A 22,965-nucleotide genomic window follows, 5' to 3' on the forward strand; every position below is an offset into this window, starting at 1 on the left:
AACTGGGGTTTTCATAAACTAAAAATTAGTTCGAACTCAGACTTGAAAACCTGAATGAAGTCCCATCCTGCTGATAATATACACAATAAATTCTCAAGTGTTTTTCCATTTCATGCACATCATAAAAAAGTTTGAAAATATTCACGCAGCTCATCTACAATGCATTTTAAAAAGCATAGAATGAATGGAAGCTCAAAGAACTACCCTAAATTGTTCAGTTTTAATATCTCTAGAAACCTAATCATAGGGTGGCTGAACTCAACCTGTATGTAGTCAAGGTGTTCTCAGACCTTGGATACACGGTCAGTTGTCCTCTGTGACACTAACTATATCAAAGAAACTGGACATCTCGCCTGCAGGTGAGTGATGCTATACAGAGAGGAGTAAATACTTACACTGGGTAATATGACTATTATAAAGCTCAAGAAGGCAAAAAAAAAAAAAAAAAAAAAAGGTGTTTTAATCCAAATTGAAAAATAAATGTATTGGAATTTAAGAAAAAATAGCCTTAACAAAAGGTGGGAGGATACAATGTAGCTGAGCCTCTCCACATTGCTGAGTGGAGGATGCCACAGCAGCAGACTCAATTACCAGGACCCCTGAGGCACAATGGAAAGTAAGCTATGAGACCACTACTATAGCTGACGGCCAGCCAATTAAAAGTTCACCCAATTTCTTTTAATTATGAACTGCTGTTTAAGTCTTTATCTTTTAGAGATACATGTTGCAATATTTACAGATTACATGTCTGAGACTTGCTTGAAAATAATAGGGGGTAGGGGATACATACACATACACACACACGTGAAATAAGACTGGCCACTGAGCCTTATGGGTGATGACTTTTAAGAGGTTAATTACACTGTTCTACTTTTGTGTGTCTTAAATTTTCCAAAAGAAAAAGAAAAAACTGATTACAATCTTATCAAGTAATCTGATTAATGTAAATTGGCTTCCCTTAAAGGCTTTTCAAAGAGGAAATACCCATTAACCAAATGACAGCTTTTAGGACTGCAAGGCAGAAATGTGTATTTCTTATAGAAAACTGGCAGAGCCTCTATATGGATTCTTGTGAATTTGGTTAGTAAAAATAATTTCCTCTTGAGCCTGACCAATTTGGGGTGTTGGGGGGTGACCCAACTTCTAAACCTCTGCAACTAAGGCCACACCTTAGTCATGGACACCTGAATGGCCTAGGCCTTCCCCTCAAATCCTACATAACTTCGATATTGACCTAAATGTCCATAGAGATGAAGACTTTTCATAAACTCATTTACTGTACACGTCGTTAAAATAAGCTAACTATTAATTCTACATGAACAGAACAAATCCGGCATTTTAATATCTTACAATTTAGTACCTTAATACTTCAAGAAATTTCTCGTTTTTCTTAATACTTACTAATAACTATGACTTTAAATTCTTTATTCCTATAACCACAATGTTGTCAAACTACATAAAGCAGTGTCCTTAGAAGGTGGCTGGCTCTGTTATATTTTCCCATCTTGTCTTAATCTTCACAAATTGTCTGACAAATTCAGATAACCCATCTCCAGGGTCAACTAGGTAAACCACGTGTGCAATGACCCCACAGCATTATTTCATAAAGAGCCTCTGAAGTGGCAGCTTCATTATTTTCCATAGCTTGGTGGAGGGTATTTTAGTAAATTCTGTAACGGTTCATTATGCCTATGAGAATGAATACACTGGCATAATAGTGAGGCACTGGACCATGAGGCAGAGACCTGGAATCCTGTGCTAGCTCTCCAACATGGGGCCAGATGACCTTGAGTAAGTCATTTAACCCATTTACTCAGTTTTCCTACCTATAAACTGAGAGCGACAGTTGAAAATTATAAATCACAAAGAATTACTATATGTAGCTGGAGATAATACTTTACAGTCAACAAAGCTGGCTATAGATAAAAACGTGCTGCCAAATTTGCCATATGTGACCAAAGGGGAGGGGAGAATCACCTACTTAAGCACCAATTTTTTTTTAATCCCTGTTATATGTACTACACATCCCATACATAGCAATAAATACATTTGTAATCTGACAAGACCTGGTAAAAAGAAATCTTGACACAAGACTTAAAACAAATACCAAAAATTAATTTAAAAGTTCTTGTATGCCCTTCTACATCATATCAACTAGAGGATGACAGTGATTGCCAGAAGGATATTTTGAATTTTCTACTACTAAAGGTATCTCTCAGGGATGTAAAAATATATTCTAGTTCACTGTACATCTTTTCTATTAAAAAGCAAAATTGAAATTTATTCATAACTGCCGAATTGAAGCACCATTATTTAAAACATTTAAACTGTGGAAATTCTATAAAAATTAGTCTTAACAGAACAATCAGATAAAACTGTACACCAACACCTCTAGTAACAGTGTACCTCTTATATTTAAAACAAGGGACTAGTTCAGAGTCAACGGCTTTATTAGAAAAAGATAATACTAAAACTTTTCAATGACAGAGACAATCAAATTTATAACAGAAAGTCAGAGATACTTTATTTTCACTTCTAAATCCAAAGGCTGGGTATAGCAGAGTTGTAAAAATGGAATCCCACTTAGTCTGATTCACACGAATACTAACGTTTAATCCTGTTTTCAAAGTCCAAGAATGAAAACTTGCAATTAAACACTGAGCAAGCCACATGTTAAGGTAATATTTCTTAAAAAGTCTTAAAGAAAAAATATAATACACGACCTAAGTTTTCAGTGGCATATATATGCTATTAACACATTCTGAAATCTGGTAGGTCACATCAGTCCTGAATTAATTTTTAATAATAAAAAAAAAAAACTAACTGAGCTTTATACTTTTTCTATGCCACTATAGTTGCTTTCACCTCATTTTAATGTCGGTCTTCACTTTTATGACGTTTTCAGATATCTTCCAAAAATCTTCGAACAGTAGTCCTATAATGCAAAATTTGGGGAAAAATGATAATTAGACAACATGTAAAAAGCAAACTTTTATGACTAAGTGTTGGCCCAGTCACTAACTGATTATTAATACATGTATATGGAATGTTTGTATTCTTTTTAGTTATAAGGCATCAGTGTGGTCTTAAAGCCATGTGCCTATGTATGCTTGCCTATGTGGGAATGGCTCACACAGACATACTATATTGCTGTCTTAGAAAAGGAATGCCAATGACAAATTAACTAATTGGTACTTCCTTTCATTAGAAATATTCTATCCCATGCCACTAGCCCAAAGAATGAACAGTTGTAGGTTTTAAGAACTCTTAGAAAACCTAACTTTTAATAGTTCTTTCAAAACCCAAATTCATTCTATATGGTTCATCAGTTCTTTGTATTTCACAAGGTCTATCCTTGCTATTCACTACTGCTTTAAATGTATCAGCCAGTGACTATTCCTATATACCTATGGCTGACTGCAAATTCTCCTACACAGTAGGAAATATTAAACACATACCTCTTAAAGACTTGAGAATTGCACTGAATGTAACAAGGCGGATAATATGAAGTGTTTATTGTATTTAAAATTCTTTAAAGATATCTAATTCTGGGCACCACTGCATCTCTACATACAGTTGAAAAAAAATTCCATTCTGTTAACGTTTGATTTATAAGTTTTCACGCAATACACAAAAACCCCTCTGTGCTTCTTGTAAAGAACAAAAAAGATACACAACAGTTAAGCGTAAAGATCACAGGCAATAGCATTCAAACATGGATGTGGGTAGAGAAAGGAGTACCTGGCATGAGTACCTGCTTAGTTTGACTGAATCCTTGATTTTTAATTTGGCTTTTCATGGGCCGCTCACAACACCAACGCTGTGTGAGGTATGGTAGTCAGCTGCAATAATTCATAAACCCTACACTTCCATCAATCCAATGCTACTGGCTCTCGAGTTACAGAACAAACTGCATTAGAATGCAAGGCAATAAAGCAAAAAACTAGAAACATCCTTGACAAAGAAATAACTAGCAGTTTAATTAAAACAAAGTGGTCCAACATGTGCCTCAGAAATTTTTAAGTTTTTAAAGCATATGTCTCTGCCAATGTACCAACACAAGAAGGACTAACACCAAAAAGAAAAAAAAAACAGTTCAACCTTTTTATTAAAAAAAAAAAAAGAAATGACAGCAAAATCCCTAAAAAAAAGGATAATTAACTTTTCAATGGCGACTATATTACAAATGTGGGTAATAACTTCCAAAGAGGCACACTAATGGGGGCACGAGTCTGCTACAAAATAGCTGAGACAAAACAATGTACCTCAAAATGTTTTGCAGGACTACACTGTCTTTTCCTTCAGAAGATGTATGTCTTCTTACTCGGCTTAGTTCCATCTTCATCTGTGCATACTTACGCTGCACTGTCAAACAGTAACAAAAAGCCCTAATCAAAGTGAGAAACAATACACTTACCTCTGTCTGATCTGAGGTCTTATCAGATCAGTTTTAATTGGACTGAGTGTCACCTTCAGATTTAATGTCTTCACTGGTCCCATTGACCTCATTCTTAGTATCACTTTCCTTTGATTCAGTGTTTGTGTCTTCACTCTGTTTCTCTCGACTACTGGACTTCACACTACTTTTTTTATCATCAGATCCCCTCTTTTCTGCCATAAAAGAAGACATTGATCATGGATTTTACAGTAAAATACAATACATACATGATAGTTAGAAAAGTGAAACAATCGAGAGGTGAAAAGACAATCACTTCCCACAGACTGCAAGTAACACAGTTTGGTGACTCTATCGAGAGATAAAATCTGTAATTTATGAAGGAGGTGAGAATCAGAATGCAAAAGGTAAAATAGTGGGCAAATTCTCTCAAACTAGTGAGAAGCTATTAAGTACAGGCAATTCCAAATCACTGTGAAATCTAAAATTTAAGTAAATTTCATTTAGGGTTAAGAAAAAAACATCAAAAAGCAATGGGAAAGATATGAAAGACAGTACACAGAAACTGTGTTCACATAAAGTAAATTTATTGTTATAAAGGTAAAAATAGTAACTGCAGAAGGTAAAAAAAAAAAGTTGAACATTTAATAGGCATGTTTCTCCAACTATTTTTTAATGTAAAAGATCATTTATATATGCCCAAGAGGGAGACTAGCCCACCGACAGTGGATCTTAAATCCAAATCCCAGTACTGAACTTCTGCTTTGCTAAGTAATATACAGACCATCTCAGGAGTTGTTTTTCCCAAAAGGAGAAATTAAAGTTCAACTCAGCTGCAAATAAACAATGAAAAACGTAAACCTTGACGTTTTTCTTCTACTATTTTCTTTGGAATGGTGAAACCACAGACTAGGGGTAAAAAGTGGTACACAGAGAACATATATTCTAGCCTTTTCAGTTCCAAGTATTGCCTAACAAAAGATTTTTATATAAATGTTAAAGCAAACTATAAACTTTCTAGAAAAATTATTTTTCCTCTTACAAGTTAAGAATAGCTGGTCTAGCAGAGCAGTTTGTAAGACAGACATTTTAAGAAAAGCAGAACCCTCTACAGATTCTGGACAAAGTTGTTAAGACACAACATTAATAACTGGGAGAGGAATGGTAATGAACACAAAATATGGTATGAGGGCGCTCATTCAAAGAATGTAAGAATTGAAGATCTTATGTGAAGGAGCATGTTCAGTCCATAACACTTGCAAAATGCACGAAGCAATGTCCAAGGAGCTGACTGCAGGACTTGCTTCATGTCTGTCTGTCCACTTATGAGAACTGTGCCAGTATAGTATGCTCTAACTGACCTTGTGGGAAAGTCCTCCCTTTGTGCCTTATGGGCTTCTCCGGTGCACAGGTAGCTTCAATGTGGAAGAGTCGTCTTGTTGCTCCGTAGAGGACTAGTAGTCAGTCCAATAATCTTATCTTCTGCCCTATGTAAATATGGTAGATCTTAATAGTCCTAAGGACATCCACAAAATGTGGTGGATTTTAGGGCTATGGATTAAAAAAGGAAACTCTCTTGACAAAGAGAGTACCCTAAACTGGTTGCTGGTAAGAAAGATAGGTTTGTGTGAGAAACCACTTTTCATTTGTGGAGACAGATAAAGTGCCTCCATCCTAGCACCTGGAGCAGTGAACTCCCTCTTACTTATTTGCTATTATCAAATGCTTGCTACTGGCTCAAATCTGGTCTCAAAGTTCAGGCCTTTAGTCACTTATGTACCTAAGAGAGCCTGAATGGCTACATGGCATTTTCAAAAGCCAATAAATCATATCATTTCTAAAAGAGACCCCGAAGTTTAAGATAAATCTGTAATGGCATACCCAATCTTTCAAGATGGACCTGATGCAGTTTCCTCTGAATCAAGTTCTCTCTCCCTCTGTATCTCAGCAGGATAATACCTGTTTATCCATAAACTAAACAAGTTTTATTATTTTCCATGATGTCACTTTTACAATTAGGACTATAACTAAGCAATTCAGAACATCTTTTTTGTGCTATCCAGAAATTACACAAACGTGTCTGTTTTTAGTCAGACCAGTGCTATTTATTGCTCAATTTTGATCCCAGAGAGTTATGAAGGCTAGCTAGCTTTTGTCCCCGAGAACCAATCCAATTATTTTAAGTGACAAGAATGATAATATACCAAAGAGCTTTAGTTCTCAAAGTGAGTAATTTGATCTCCTACATCAATATCTAGTTCTTGAGAGTTGACCCTTCACACTCCAAAAATATGTTATACAGAAAGTCTTGCAAAAAGCATTGGGTGAAACTTCCTTAAAATTAATGTAAAATCAGTTAACCCTTTGTAGCAATTGTCTTCAGGATCACAGAAGTAATTTCTAAATGTAAGTGGCAAATACTAAAGCTCATGAGACTAAGTTTTAAAAATTGTCCTTGTTTCCTACTTGTCAACATTTGCTCCATGTTGTTAAAAAAAAAAAGCTGATATACGTAAAAAATTTTAAAAGAAGATACACTTATTTAAAGAAAAATAAAAGCAGAAGAAAAAAAATGTATTGTTTGTGCTGCTAGTTTCCTATCTAGCTCAATCTAGCAAAAACCTGAGTCTGGCAAAAGCAAAGCAAAACCTACAAAAAAACAAAAAACATAGTTCCATAAAAGAAAATGAGTATCACGTAAAAGTCCAGTATAATAAACTCAAACAGCAGCACATATATTACGTTGGTGATTGAACATGAACACAGACAGGCAGAACAGGATGGAACAAGCAGAGCCAAGAAAATTAGAAATAGGCCCTTTCTCTCATTCCTAAAATCCATGCAAATCAGAACAGCCCATCAACACAAAATGAAAGATTCTCAAAGAATCTGAAGAAAATGCAGAAAGACGACTCTGATTAAAAGAATTATCTTTCAATAAAGTTAAAAGATGAGAATATCTTTGTGAAAACATGCCAAAGGTAAAATGAGAGTCCATTATCGGTGCACAGTAAACCAGCTACTGGAACACCACAGAAAACCAAAAGAAAAAGTAGAGGAGAAAAGAGCATGATGTTTCAATAGAAAACATGGTTAAGACACACATAAGGTATTCAGCTTCTGCGAACTTAGAGATTACTGAGTTAAATGAAAGCTGTACACATGAGGACTAATGCAACAATGTACATTTACTCTGCAAGACATATCATGGAACACTACAGCAGATTAAAAAAAAAAAAAAATGCTGCCATTAACCAAGTTAATATATTCTACAGCCTAAAAACCCTGACAGGTAATGCAATACTTGGAAGAATCTAGATGGTAAACCTTTGGGTAATCAAAATCATTAGTTTTAACATATTCCAAGAAAACACCGGCATTTGCGCAAATCAAGAGCAGGAGAGGGGAAAATAATGTCCACCTCCTGCTAAATGTATTCATTTTTAAGTGTAAAGGGTACAGCTTGAAATAGAACTCCGCCTAGGTCCAAAGAAAAGTTGAGTGGAGAGACAAGAGTGTGAAAATAGTCTGTTAATGAATTAAATTCTCACATAAACTAACCTTTCTCCTTGGATTTTCTATCTTGTTCTCTGTCCCGACTTTTGCTCCTGTGCTTATATGACTTTCGATCCCGGCTTTTTGATCTTCTTCGATCCCGACTACGAGATCTATGTTTTCTTTCTGATCTATCATGACTTCTGCTTCTTCGTCGATCTCTACTTCTTAATAATTTAAAACAAATGGAAAGAAACTTCAGCTGATATTACAATGAGAAAAAACCTTGATTATATACCATTGAATAAATAACCGAGATTAAGCAAAACTTATCCTTAAAAGGCAAATGAATATAATCTACTAAAACATATTTACTTTAGAAATCTTAAGAATAGAAAATAGTTCTAACTTGTACCTTTAGCCAAAACAACTTATAATTTAAATGTCTTCTTAGAATCAATGAGAAGAGAAGCACTTAAGAGACCATCTAGTTATACTGACTTCCTAACAAGATTGCATCAAACCTCAGACTGGTAAAAAATGGCAAAGAAACTGCCTTAAAGATGAACTAGTTCACTGATTCAGCTCTTATAATCCATCCTAGTGTTTACTGATGCTTAAGAGCTTCCCAGAACCAAGGAATAATAATTACTACTATTTACTGCACACTCACTGTGTGCTGGGCACTGTCTCACGCGTTCTCCATACCTGCTTCGCCTTCTCTCTCTACTTCGTGATCTTTTGTGGTCCCGAGACCTGCTGCATCTTCGGTCGGAAGTTCGGCTTGAATGCCGACTTCGTGAACGACTTCTCTTTCTTCTCTCCCTGTCGCGAGCCCTTTCCTTTTCTCTTTCTTCTTCTTCTCTTCGTCTTTTCCTTTCTCTTTCTTCTCTTTCTCTCTCCCGTTCTTTTTCTCTTTCTTCTCGTTCTTGCTTCTCCTTTTTTAAACGCTCATCACGATCAGGTTCTTCGGTTCTTTTTCTTAACTTTTCCTACGGAAATCAAGCTCAATTTTTATAGAGCTATAACCTTTTAACGACAATGGTTACCTAATGTAAAGCATTTGTAGACCAACTTATAGAATTTGATGCCCTAAAACGGAAATTCCGACACCACGTGCGTACACAAGATATCATTACTTAACTAAATCTTCAGTAATATTCTCTCAAATTCCTGGCACTAATGAGTGAAGGGAGTACTTTGCTAACCTAATGACTACTAAAATTTTCAAGGGACCATCACTGCTTCAAATAACACAACTGTCAACAAGAGGTTTATATCTCCATGTAGTAAAATACAGTATTTGCTACAGTTAAAACACATGTTGAGAAAAAACTTACTTTTAATTCTTCTACAGTAGCTTTAATTTTGGCATAGCCCATGTGCTGTTTTCCCATCAAATGGTCATCTACCCGGGACTGGGCATCTCCTACTATCAAAAAAGCTCCACATACTTCACAAACTTCCATTTGTTTTTCTTGGGCAGCAAAACTTTCAATGGTCTAAAATGATAAACTGGTTATTAGAAGAATGTCTGAAGAAGAGAGAACAAATCCCAAAAAGTACTTACTTAACGTTTAGAATAGATTTCTAATTGTGTGAACTGCTACTTTCCATTTCCCTGTAGCCATAACACTGAGCAGCAACTGGTCAACTTTTAGAGGTGGAAGCACGGCAACAACCACCAACTTTCCGTATCACCCAGCAAGTGCTGACACCCCATCACTCTATTGTAACCAATGAATTACCTGCACCACCTTGAAAAAGTTCAACTACCTTTCAGAAAGTTACCTATTTTAGTCTGAATTTACTTCTTGCTTAGGTTCAATAGGCTAAACTAAAGGTGTCACCTCCGTATTAAAAAATGTTTTTCAAAATCATTAAGAAACTCAACTCGTTGAGCATAACCTGAACCTATTTTATGTGATATTTTGGAACCAATGATCAACTATATTCTACCATCAATATCCAAAACATATATTCTCTAAAGTTTAAATATCAGAAGATATTTTAAGATTATACCAATTTTGAACTAAGGTAAATATGTACTGAAAGAACAAAAAGAAAACCCAGAGACAAATGAATACTTGTGATCTAAGGCAGCAGTTGGCAAGCCAGCAGCTAGAAGCCTGTTTTTATAAATAAAGTTTTATTGACTATACAGCCACACTGATTTGTTTATGTACTATCTAATGCTGTTTTCATAATAGTAGCTGCCAAGGACAGTATGGCCTGTAAACATAAAATATTTACTACATGGCCATTTATGATAAAGTTTGCTGACTCTCAATTCAAGACATTAGAAAACTATTTACAAAGGTTCTCGAATAGGAATAGGTCCTAGTAATTCACAGCAAACAGCCTGGGTAAATCAAAATGAGGTTGCTACTCACCGACGTTGTGGACCTAAGCAATTCTCTCTCTTCTTTTAACTGTTCAACTAATTTCATCATTCCCTGGGCTTCTTCTACTTTTCCTTCAGAACCTAATTCTTCAATCTAAGGAGGATTAAAAAAAAAAAAAAAGCATTCAAGACTCCTTTCTAACCAAACTACTCAAATATTTTTCTTTTTCTCCCAAGCTTCATTAGCATTATTTGTCTGGGGTCTTTTAGTTTGGTTTTGTTTACTGAAACCTCATGTGTAATTTCCCTTTTGATTTTTTATGGCATTAATGAAGTATACTTGACATGCAATAAGCTACGTATTTTTAAGGTGCATAATTTGTTAAGTTTTGACACCCATGAAACCAATACCATCATCACGATAATGAAAACATCCATCACCTCAAAGTTTCCTCGTTTCTCTGTAGTGCACCTCCCGCCCCTGACCCACAAAGAAAGTGGAACCATGCACTTTCTTTGGGGGAGAGGGGAGGTCTGGCTTCTTTCACTGCGCCTAATTATCTTAAGATTCACCCACAGTGTGAGATGTAGTTGATTCCTTTTTATTATTGAATAGTATTCCAGTGTATGGATACATCACAATTTATTTATACATTCACCTGTTAACAAACATTTGAGCTGTTTCCAGTTTTTTAAGGTTTTCACCTATTATGAATAAGGCTGCCATGCACTTCGGTGTACAACTCTTTGTATAAACATGTTTTCATTTCTCTTGGGTAATTTTCTAAGAGTAAAATGGAAAGACATAAACTCTTTTCCAAAGTGGTTGTACCATTTTACATCCCACCAGCAGTGTATGATAGTTCTAGTTTGCCCACATCTTTACTAACATTTGGTAGGATCAGGCTTTTTAATTTCAGCCATTCTGACAGGTGTATAGTAAGTAAGTATACCATAGTAGTTTTAATTTGTATTTTCCTAATGACTAATAACATTGAGCACCTTTACATATATTTATCATCCTTATATCTTCTTTGGTTAAGTGCTTATTCCAAATATTTTCTCACATTAATGCACACAGTTCTTACCTGTTGCAGGAGTACGTCAATTTTATCTGTTAGAACCTGAATTTTTTCTTCATTTTTGCCTGTTGGTCCAGCTGCCTATTGAAAATGATAAAATTTATTAACAAAAAGTAAAAAACAAAGATAAATATTCAAACTCTCACATCATATTTGTATTCAATAATTAAAATGTTGAATCAGTAACAATTATCTTCAATTTCTATTAGTTGATTACATATTGTCAGTTACTGATATTTGAGAAAAATTTTATAATTAGCAAAATCAATATTACGTTTACTAATAAAAACTGAAAACACAAATGCCTTTTTAAGTTGCATGTCATTCTAAAAGAACACTAATAAATGAACACAAGTTTCAATAGTAGGAAGGTCACTGGGTCTCCAGGGAACAAGAACACTTTATGAAGACTGCAAATGAATTTCATACTCACCCCAGAGGACTGCTGGTTTTGAGATAATGCCAAACGAGCATGGCCTCGTCTAATTCTACGTTCTACTTCTGCGAGTAAGCTCTGTAAATATCTCAGAAAATCTCTCTCATAGCCAACTTTCATAAAACGAGAACTTTTCTCATACCTAATAAAAATGGAAATAAACAAACATTATATTTCCTCTAAGTCATCCATTGCAATTCATACATTCTATCTTAACTAGTCTCATGGACTGCTGCATTTAGGCTGAAGAGTAAACCAGGTATTTAAGTGAATTTCTAGCTTTCCTTCATCCTAGTAAAGGGAAGACAGTATTTAGCATTACATTTGGTTGAGAGCATAGCAACCAAATGATCAAGCAAATCTAGATGCTTCAACATCAACTCTACCACTATACTGGATCTGTGACCCAGGACAGGTTCTCCCCTATAAAATACGGGCTGTTAGAAAAAAAAGCTTAGGCTTTATGCTTGCCATATAGTATGTAATCACGTGGTGGCTAATAGTCTTATTACTGAAGATACATGACTTTCTACCACTCCTAGCTAATGAACAGGATCTTTATCAAGCACTTATTTTATACAAATTCCAATTACTTCTTCAATCCTTGTCCCCTTTAAACCAAATAATGATGGGGAGGGGATGTCCCTCCACCAAAATTAACTTACTGTTTTCGTAGATTTTCATCATGAATTTTTTCACATGGACCTGAAGAAAAATGAGAAATATGAATGTATAAAGCACTGGTGACCTTAACAACTTTTTCTCTTGCAAAAACAAAAGGAAGTTTTCTTCAGAAAAAAGGGGGGAAAAGATCCATTTTATCACCAAGTAGTCTGTAGATACCTAAATTGAGCCTACTGAATCATGAAGCAACATGCCTAAGTAAGTATATGAAAATTATTCTCCTTAGTCTTCCAGATCAGTATAATGGAGAGCAACTATATGGTAAGAAAAAAGAGGGTGTGGGAGGAAAGAAATTGTTCCTTACTGCCACCCATGAAAAAAGCTGTGATGAGGGCGGACCACTGGTCTGAACCACCACTGGCATCTTACTAATTCAGTATATGCACAGAAGTCAAATAGCACAAGACTAGCTAGGACCAGAGTCCCACCCTTTCCCACCTCCAAAAGGCAACAAATTTTCAACCCTTTTAGTTATTTCTTCTGGATAGAATTTCTAAATTCTATGCTTACTTTCTCTTGGTTTATCTTAGACATCAAAATTTTAGGTTAAATATTCAGCATTTATATCTAGACTATGCAAGTACTATTTACTATTAAATGGTGAACCAAACAAAGGTGCGTTATGATGACACTTTTGATACACTTCATGCTTTGTTGGATTTTTTACCTTTGTTTAGTTTTCTATTTATTTCCAAATTCTTCTCAATTTAACTCAGCTATAGAAACTATCTTAATACTAATTTCCCTCAAGATTCAAAGTATATCAGAAAATCAGCTTCGATTTCTTCCTTTAACTTTCTCACCTGCTCTAATCTGGGCTATTTCTGAGCTTACTAACAGAGCTGTCATCCTAAGAAACTTCTTTTCTGGTCTATATTGGATGAAGTTTACTGGATCTCTTTTCTCCTTCTTGGTTTATGCCCATGTGCTGGTAGTTTCCAGAGAAAAGGTTCATGGAAGACAAATTTGTTGAGACCTTGCATGTCTGAGAACCTCTTTTCACCCTCACACTTTCATGTTTGGCTATATAGCTAAGCTAGATTAAAATATTTTTCACTCAGTCCTCAGGGTGTTTCTCCAATGTCTTCAAGCTTCCAATGTTGTTACTGACCAATCTGAGGCCATGCTGATTCACAATCCTGTGTGCCACCCCCCAACCCTGGTGTTCTGGAATTTCACAATGTGTTGTGTCCCTTGGTGTGAATCTTTTTTCACTCACTGCTGAGTACTTGAACACATTCAATCTAGAGACTAAGGGTCCATCAGTACTGTAAATTTTTAATTTTCCTTCCTTCTATTTTCTCTATCTAGACTCTTGTTCAGCTATTAAGAGTGCTAGGCTAATATTTTAATCTTTTCTAACTACCCAACACTCCAGCAAATTTCCTTGATTTTATTCTCGAATCTTTCCAGATTTTATTTCAGATTTCTTCGGTTTTGATTTCCAAGAGCTTTTTGGTTTTTCAAAAGCTCTTTTTATATACATAGCATCCTAATCTTCCTATTATCTTCTCATTTCTCGGAGGATACTAACTTTAGTTAAGACTTTTTAAGTCTTTTCTTCTGTTTTCCTCATTATCTGTAACTCCACTGAATTCTTTTTTTTCCTGTTAGTTTGATTACTCTTTCGTGAAGGTTTTCTTCAATTGTCTGACTGGTGTTCCTTGACTGGCCAAACACTTCCAAAATGTGACTGGAAGTTGTTATGCACAGGCAAGGTTTGTCAACTAATATGGGCTTTACCATTGGAAAATCAGGCAGCAAGACTTTCTTTTAGGAGACTCCCCAAGGGTCAGTACCTGTAGATCACTTCTCTGGAACTGTTCACTTTCTCTAAAGAATCCTCTTCTCTTCTGCCTGGGGAAAAACATCTGGCTGTATCCTTCTAGGAACAGGGCAGAGGAGGGAATGGGAAAACCCCACTATTAAGAATACAGACTCGTTTAATCTCTTACAGTCTCATTTTACCCTTTACTGCCCTGTGCTGTGGTCTGGAATCCCAATACCTAGATTCATCCAGCCCTAATGTGCTCCTAATGCTCTAGGGCAAGCATTGTACTTAATGAATAAAATTCTCTGTTATGATCCTAAAATAATACTAGTTATGTACTATCTTTGGGAGAAAAAATGAGTAAAAAAAAAAATTTTTAACACTTCATAGTTCATTTGAACTAGAGTCTCTTTAATCCAGTTTCTCCAGAAAATAACCCCCTAGTCTTCTTGGGTTTAGGGGTGGGAGACAGAATCATCAGATGTTCAAGTTTTAAGAGTATGACCACCTAGACTAGCAGTTCTCAGTAGGAGGGCAATTATGTCCCTTAGGGACATTTGGCAACACGAGGAGACATTTTTGGCTGTCACAACTGGAGGGTGCTGACATCTAATAAGCAGAGGCCGGGGATGCTGCTAAACACCCCCACAATGCACAGTAGAGCCACCCTAAAACGATAGAATTATCCAGCTCAAAATATCAAGATCGAGAAACCCTGAACTACACCAACAGTTGTTTTCAGCCCCATGACTCAACTCTACTTTCTATGGTAGCTGGTGCCTCCAAACTCTGAGCCTGTCCAGCGTTCTGCTGATCACTCACTCACTTCTATTTACTATCCCCTTCAGCAGGTTTTTAGGGTACAGGTTTCTCTGCTCTGTTGAGTTTCCTGCTACTCTTCCATCCATTTTGTCATCTTCCAAAAATTTGCTGACATCTCTAATGTTATCCTCTTCCATTTACACCTTGTTTTTAAATTTTCATTTTAGTGGAGTTTTGGGAGAAAGTAGAAATAGACATGTATAATTAACTAGACTGACATTAATTAATACATTAAAAAATCTAAGACAGGAAAGAAATAACTTTATAAACAAGCCTTTAAGAAAAAGTTTTTCAGAATTAAAAAGTACCAGTCGTTTTAAGTTATAAATTTGATAAGTTACACAGAAAATTCACTTACCAAGGTCAGAACGAGTGTTTGTGAACAATTCCGCAGGACAAAAACCACAGAGATAATATTTACAAACCTAGTGAAGAAAAACAAAGATATTTAACTTTTTAAAATTGTTTGGTTTTAAAACTACATTGGAAAAGGGTGCCAAATAACTATTTTCTCATTTCTTGATCTTCGTCTTTCAACTAAGTCTAAGAACATTTGTTAAACCATATTAGGTAAATTAGTGACTTCTACACTTCTGGATTTCAGTAAAAGATGTGCAAGATTGACAAAGAGTTACCAGCTTTAATAATATCATTGCCTATTCCCTTAATAACTAACAAATATTCCAGATAAAAGGAATATTTATTTAAAAAAAAACAAAAACAAAAAAAACCCTACACTGTTACCATTCTAATATAGATAAATACCAGAACCAATTTACAGATTAGGATTTGGGAACCTCTAAATTACAAGTAACACCCATTTAAAGCAATCTGGTTCAGTACTTTTGCATGAGATCCTATAACCTGCCCTAAAATATATTGACTATTTTCATACAATCCAGCACTTTACAGAGTGACTCTTGATAGGCTCCTTTGGTATGGGAAATTAACATGAAACCAACTTTTAATTCTTTCCCACTGACACTTTTGTAACTCTTTCAGATATATTCCAAGACTATCCTGTATTTAATTCTATAACACTACAAACCAAAACCAAGTAAGCAAAACTCCAAAATATCTACCTTTCTTTACATAGTATTTCAGTGTTATTGAGTGGATTACCAATGTACAACTATGACATAGAAAAGGAATTTCAGAGTTCTTTCTAGACACTTAGGACTAGATGTTAAATATGAAATAGATTGTTTTCTGCCTCAAAGGTCACTTGTTTTACACTTGTTTGAAGCAAATGTGGTTCCACAGGCTATGTCCAGAAGAACTAAGGTCACAAAGAACAATGAAAGATTCCAAACTCATGTCTAAACAACAAGACAGTTTTACACCAATATTATCCCATTATATATAGCCATATGTCGTGGTATCTTTGTACCACATTCTTTTCCTTAGTTCTTCTAATACTTGGTTTTTAAGATTACTCTTTTCAACTTAAACACTGTTCTTACAAATAAATTATTAAAAAGGCTCCACATGTGTTAACGGTTTTTCAAATTATTTCCAAACTTATAATCCTCATGTTTTAAAATGCTATATACTTTTCTAATCATTAAGAAGTGATTTGTTAAGCTTTGCATCCACTTTAAGAGTATCACAATAGAATATCAATACCAATACTCAATTTTAAAAAATATTTAAGAATCTGTTTTATTTGAAGAGAGAACAAAGTACATTACTTATCTTTCAGACTATTAACCCTGTTGTCAAGTTTCCAAAAATTAATTTTCCACAACTGTTGAGTTATACGTAATACCTTACTAAATAGTTATTGCCAGCATTTACTGTTATTTATAGCTACAAATTATATGGTTATTTATTTATTTTGCCTACAGCATCTGGTCTTCCTAGGTGGTCTCCCATCCAAGTACTAATCAGGCCCGACCCTGCTTAGCTTCCGAGATCAGACGAGATCAGGCATGTTCAGGGTGGCATGGTCGTAGAACAATTTAAAAACTAAATTCCGTGGGCGACTCTTAGATATGAAACTACTTTTACTGTGCATTTTATTTGATGTATAAATTTATTTTAATTTCTACTTTATAGAATTATATACTAGAATTTGAGTGGATTCTACTTAAAGACTATTTTACTGTTTTCAACAGGACTTCTGCTGCCATCCTATGTAACTAATAAATACAAGACTACTGTTCCTCCTTATGTTTACACAGCCAATCTCCATGATCCTCAAAAAGGCTCATTAAAAGGAATAAACACCTCTTTGGACTCTCCTGACTCTAAAATATAACCAAATACAAACCTCAAGTATTCCTAGGGAGGAATCATAATTTTTTTGGCAATTAAATACCAATATAGTACTTACCGAATCTGAGTTTTAATAACATTTATCGCCAAAATTAAACCAACTTGGACCTGAATTTAAGTTTTATCATTATTACGTGACTTAACTTTTCTGTAAAAATGGTGATTACTACTAGCTTTAAGGTTTGTCTAATAAAAGTCTAATAAATGTTTTTTTTAAACTAAAATACTTCTGACTTTCCAGAGCTATTTAAAGTTTTATTCTGCGACCTAAGTTCTATTTATATGAATAAGGCTTTCCAAAATACACTGGATTCTAAGTGGTCAAAATGTACTAAGTTAGTTTTTCAATGAAATACATGAATGAGCACTCTTAAGTCTAATAAATACTGCATAGGATTTTAATTTAAAATGGCATTTAAATTTTAAGTGGAAAATGGCACTTCAACAATCATTTAACACTATGTGCTACAAATAATGCTAGAAATAGAAGAACAAGACCCACTCCTCAAGAAGCTCACAGTCTAGTAGGAGATACACTCAAAAACAAAATAGAGTGTACTAGAATATATGTGTAACACTAGAAACAAGGAAATTAATTTAGTAGGGTATGTCAGGTTATTACAGGTGGTGAAGCTTGAACTGGTTCTTAAGTTCAGATGAGGAAAAGATGCAAGACATTTTAGATATAAGGAAATCACAAGTGAAAAGACAAGAGTATGAAACAGGCATATGTAAATCAATACTCTTGGAAAGGCAACGCAGTGCAGACTTTGAATCTTGGCCACCACTTAGCCACTATGAAACCACAGACTAATTTTGCCTTGGTTTCATTATTTTAAAAAAAGTAGACAACAAATAATATTCACAGTGGGATTGTGAAGTTTAAACTATGTGTTTGTTAAATTGGGAGAAACATGCAAATTAGTCTGAATTTTAAAATACTATCCACTACTTTTAAAAATGTGGTTAAAGGCACTATGTAGATCTGCTGCGGGCTAACCAGGTGTTACTTATAATTTAGTCCAATCACCCCATTTGAGACAAGAAAACTGAGACCAACCACATGACATGCCCTGAAGGAATCTACTTACTTACAGAATCTAAATTAGAAACTATTTTCTTAATCAAGTTCCATGTGCTATTTTCACTCGTTGACTCTTAAGATACTGCTATAATATAATGGTACATCAAAATATTTGTTACTCTATCCAACAAACTAGCTACTTAGACTGCTTCTTTAACCCTCCCCAGGGATTCAGGATGTTTAAAAATATTAACACTTAGTCTTTTATTCAGTAAGTCTTTAATAAAATGTCTACCATGGACCTAACGATCTAATAACCAGATTGTTATCAGATTGGAAGGGGGGACAGGATTCTCACAACTAATTGTGATTTATCTTCTTGATAAATTTAAGGCAACCTCAATGACACAAGAGTTTGATCTCAATAGCATACTTTAGTGAATTCACTACCAGTTAAAAAGAGAATGCAGAAATATAATCAATCTTGTAAATCTGTCTAGAAAATTTTAATTGCAAATTTCTTTCCTAGTAAACAAAGTCTATCTAAAATTAAAACATCTGGCTTTAGATATTGTTGAGAAAATGACATTCCAAACAATACTAGAGAGTTGTGGGACAATTTGACAGCATCCATCAAAATGTAAAATGTGTGTTTAACTTAGTTATTATCTTTCTAGGTACCTATCCTACAAGTGACTCAGCTGTATGCACTAAAATGTTCATTGCAACTTGGTTGGTAATGGCAAAAAGAATAGACATAATCTACATACCCACAAGGAAACAAATAAATTAAGGAGACTGATATGTACCAACCAAAAAATTCCACAGTATAAATGAAAGTTGTTAAATATTTATATATTAATACATCTATAACAATTTTCACTTATAGGTATATACGTGTGCTCTGTAAATTATTAGGAAAGATTTGGAAACATAGATACCAATTTTTAACTTTTTCCAGGAATTTGGCAATGGGGAAGAAAGGCAAGGACAGACTTTCATTGTTTATTTCTATGTTAAATTTTAATCTTTTATAGCAAAGATGTTTACTTTTGTAAAAAATAATTTTAATGGTTCTAAATTCGGAAAACATAAAATAGTAAGATCAATTCCAAATATATTAATGAAATCAACCTTTAATGAAGGAACATTATTTAATGTAAAGAAGACTTACACATGGGGGGGTAAGTATTTATAACTAGAAAAATGCTGGTTAAGACTTATAACTTAACAAAAAGTCCTATTTTTAGCATTCACTTCTTCAAGGTATTATCAGTTCTGGTCATCAATTAGACACTTCTAATCACAAAAGTACACTAAGAATATCTTATTGATTTTTCTCTTTCTATACCTATATGCATCCAACAGTAAACAACATAATTCTCCTTTGAGCTAATTAAATATTTTTCAATGCTGTCTGTGTTGTTCTGTTAAACTGCTTTCCCAAAATCCATTGAATTGCCTCATTGTTTCTCACTCCAATGGTCAGGTCAACTATATATTATTTACAAGTAGTAAAGTCTTCAAATCATTAAATCGCATGTGTCTTTACGAACACCAATGAATTAGGTCCCCAGCTAAAATTCTGTGGAAGCCTTAAAGAACCTCCTTTGGTATATTCTAAGTTAATAACTTTGATAATTGTTTCAGATACCAAGTTCCATTTTATAAACAGCCATAAAGGTAACTTATTATTTGATTTCTATTTCTGATAATCTATTCCCATTTTAAATTTATCGTGTTGGCAACAGTCAATCTCATACTTTTATTATAGGGACTACTTAAATTATATACTTTTTTTTTTCATTTAAAATCCAGCAATATCTGGAAATTTCACTGATTATAAAAAGAACAACCTTTCACACTGTAGTCTTTAGTCACTTCTGCCATTAATAGTTTAACTACAACAGGCTAGAAGCAAATGTTTCTTTTTAGCTAAGAGTTCTAAGAATTTCTAACAAAAACATTCAGTCCTTGGTTTCATGTTTCAGCTATAATAAGACCACTTTCTACTGTCATTCATCTCCATTCCTTTTATTACATATACCTTTGCAGTTATGGCTCATTCTTTTTATTGCCTACCAATTTTTGGTAAAATTTTAATCAATCTTGCATAGCCGCCAGATAGTAAATCTCTCTCTCCTGCTTAGAAGCCTTCAATTGTTTCCCAATATAATCTCAACTTTCAATAAAGCTTAAAAAACCACGTTCCTGCCCATCTAGTCACATGTCTCCTCCCTCAACAAAAACAAACAAGGGATCCAGCTTTAACACTATTTACAATTTCTCAGGCCTGTAATTTTTTTCCAGCCCCTAATAACATTTGTCTTCTCTCCCACTCTCTCTAATTCCTACTAATGATCCTTTAGGTCCCATATTTAAGGGTCACTTTAAAAAACCTTTTCAGAGTACACCAGTTTGAGTACCCCTCCACGCGTGCTTTTCTAGACCCTATACTTTTTTCCATCGTGGCACTTAGACATCAAGTCTAATGATATAGTGTGTGTGCGCGCGTGCACGCGCACACACACACACACTTTCCCTAAAGCAATCAAAAATTATGAAAATACCTTAATACTTTCAGTGTGATAACAGTATTGTAGTTTTTAAGTCTTTGTATTTTATAAATACATAATCATGTCTTCAAGGTTGAAACGACAGAACTGCTTCAAAATAATGGAAGGAGCAGGGAATATAGAGGAAATATTGGCCATGTGTTGACAGTATCATTGGGTATAGGTACATAGAGAGTTCATTATATTCACCCCACTTCCTGTATGTGTTTTGGGGAGAAAAAGCAAACAGCAGTTAAATACACATGTAACACATAGACTACAAGCAATTCCACAAAGCTCAACACTTACCATGCACTACAGAACAAGGAAAGAAATGCCTACATTTCTGACAGAAAAGAACATTTTGGTGACTGAATTAAAACTATTTAGTAAAATACAAATGTCATGCATTCTAATTTTCTGCTTCCAATTTTCCTTCCTAAATTCTGAATTCCGCTTTTAATGTTAAAAGTCCACGAGTAAAAACGTGGACAGAAGCCTTAAGTGTTTTCTTTTCTAAATAACTTCCAGTGTCAGTGACAATATTTGCTAACATTCTGAAGATTTTAGAAACATTTAGTTCAATTATCTTCAAAAATCATTAAACTTTCACTGAACAGAGGGCATACTTAAATTTGACAAAGGAGAAAAATCTCATTTTAGATATTATTAGAAGCATAGGTAAGTCAAGTTACATAAGTTCACATTTGGTTGAGATCTACAATGTAAAAACCTCAATGTGAACTATAAAATTCCTACAAAATTCTCTATTCAGAGAATTACAAGGCTACTAAATGCGTTCTCTGGCAAACACTGAAATCTTCCCATGGGGGCACTCATTGAAAGGTGCTCACATCAGGCAGTTAAAATCACGCTTCCCTCATTATGGTTGGTCAGGATAACAAAGCAGAGCAAACAAATAATCTCGTACTAACCTGAGAAAGGCACTTTCCAAGATTCAACTTTGATAATGGTTCTATACACACCATTACAAATAAATGAAAAGTCGACAATTTGTGTTACAGATGCATCCTTCACTTAAAAACGGAGCTTTAGTCTACGGCCATGCCACCCTGAATGTGCCAGATCTCATCTGATCTCGGAAGCTAAGCAGGGTTGGGCCTGGTTAGTACTTGGATGGGAGACCGCTAGGAATACCAAGTGCTGTAGGCGTTTAAAAAAAAAAAAAAAAGAGAGAGAGAGAGCGAGCTTTCCCAAGTGCTACTTAGTTAAAACCCCAGAACTAATAGGTGGATCAAGCAGCAGATAAAATACAATATGCCATTTTTAAAAATGCAGATTTCTGGGGCCTTCCCCCAGACCTACAGAATTAGAATCAGGGGCAAGAGACAACGAAATATGCCTTTAAAACAAATCTTAGGGGTTAGGTACCGACTCGTAGGAACTCCTTTTGACACTGAGGTAAAGTTCTATCTCAATTGTTAAACAAAAGAACCCCACCCATCTGAAATCGCTTTTCCCATCTAATGCAAGTCTTGCAAAGAAAATTTTCAGATACAACTGGAATGCAAACATATTTTGAAATAATCAAATTACAGTGATGGTAAAACCCTTACTGTACATACTGGGGTTGTCCATTACTCCAAGATTTCAGCACCCAACAGGATAAACTATGCAAATGACCCAGATGTGATGCCAGGAACTCCTCCAGTTTTATTATATCCTACAGTAATTCCAACTTATTTAGAAGAAGCCATGTGCTTTGTTCCTGGTCAAAGTCAACCTTTCCTCTGCAGACGTGAATCTGAAATACCAGTAGTTGACTTTTTCAAATCCCTGAATCTAGAATGAAGTGCAATCTGTCATTAAAAGCGTAATATAGTTTGGTGACCAGCACCAAAACAGAAAGGAAAACAGATTTATTACAGCTGGGATGACATGACATAAAACCTAAATTGCAATTCCAAGAGCAATTCCACAACGTATAATGCAATGTGGCAATAAATACAAGCAGGAAAACAAAGTTTCTCCACATCACGTGTCACAGGCAGCTCCAGTTGAAGAGCAAACAATCAAAAGCAATTTTCTCTTTGATTCAAATAGATAAATTCAAATAGA

General features: G+C 34.8%; 1 protein-coding gene and 2 pseudogenes across 10 annotated transcripts in view; 1 reads left to right on the forward strand and 2 right to left on the reverse strand.

Moving 5' to 3' along the window:
* Positions 1–2,432: 2,432 nt before the first annotated feature.
* Positions 2,433–22,965, reverse strand: part of LUC7L3 (LUC7 like 3 pre-mRNA splicing factor) — a 22,337-nt gene continuing 1,804 nt past the window's right edge. The window contains exons 2-13 of one of the 10 annotated variants that reach the window (XM_011365042.2): positions 15,389–15,455; positions 12,419–12,458; positions 11,751–11,895; positions 11,324–11,398; positions 10,285–10,389; positions 9,232–9,393; positions 8,600–8,883; positions 7,958–8,118; positions 4,471–4,611; positions 4,266–4,365; positions 3,755–3,820; positions 2,824–2,935 (exon numbers count right to left, since the gene is read on the reverse strand). In XM_011365042.2, the coding sequence (XP_011363344.1) occupies positions 3,796–3,820; positions 4,266–4,365; positions 4,471–4,611; positions 7,958–8,118; positions 8,600–8,883; positions 9,232–9,393; positions 10,285–10,389; positions 11,324–11,398; positions 11,751–11,895; positions 12,419–12,458; positions 15,389–15,455 (1,305 nt within the window). In that variant the 3' untranslated portion in view covers positions 2,824–2,935; positions 3,755–3,795. Of the gene's footprint in view, positions 4,366–4,417; positions 4,612–5,757; positions 5,884–7,957; positions 8,119–8,599; positions 8,884–9,231; positions 9,394–10,284; positions 10,390–11,323; positions 11,399–11,750; positions 11,896–12,418; positions 12,459–14,236; positions 14,323–15,388; positions 15,456–22,965 lie in introns of those variants that run through there. The other 9 variants (XR_002781534.1, XR_002781533.1, XR_896154.2 and 6 more) reach the window with 9 other exon arrangements.
* LOC111742946 lies at positions 16,869–16,987 on the reverse strand (annotated as a pseudogene).
* Positions 21,942–22,059, forward strand: LOC111742944 (annotated as a pseudogene).

This window comes from Pteropus vampyrus, unplaced genomic scaffold, assembly GCF_000151845.1.
Source record: "Pteropus vampyrus isolate Shadow unplaced genomic scaffold, Pvam_2.0 Scaffold104, whole genome shotgun sequence".
Classification (NCBI taxonomy): Eukaryota; Metazoa; Chordata; class Mammalia; order Chiroptera; family Pteropodidae; genus Pteropus; species Pteropus vampyrus.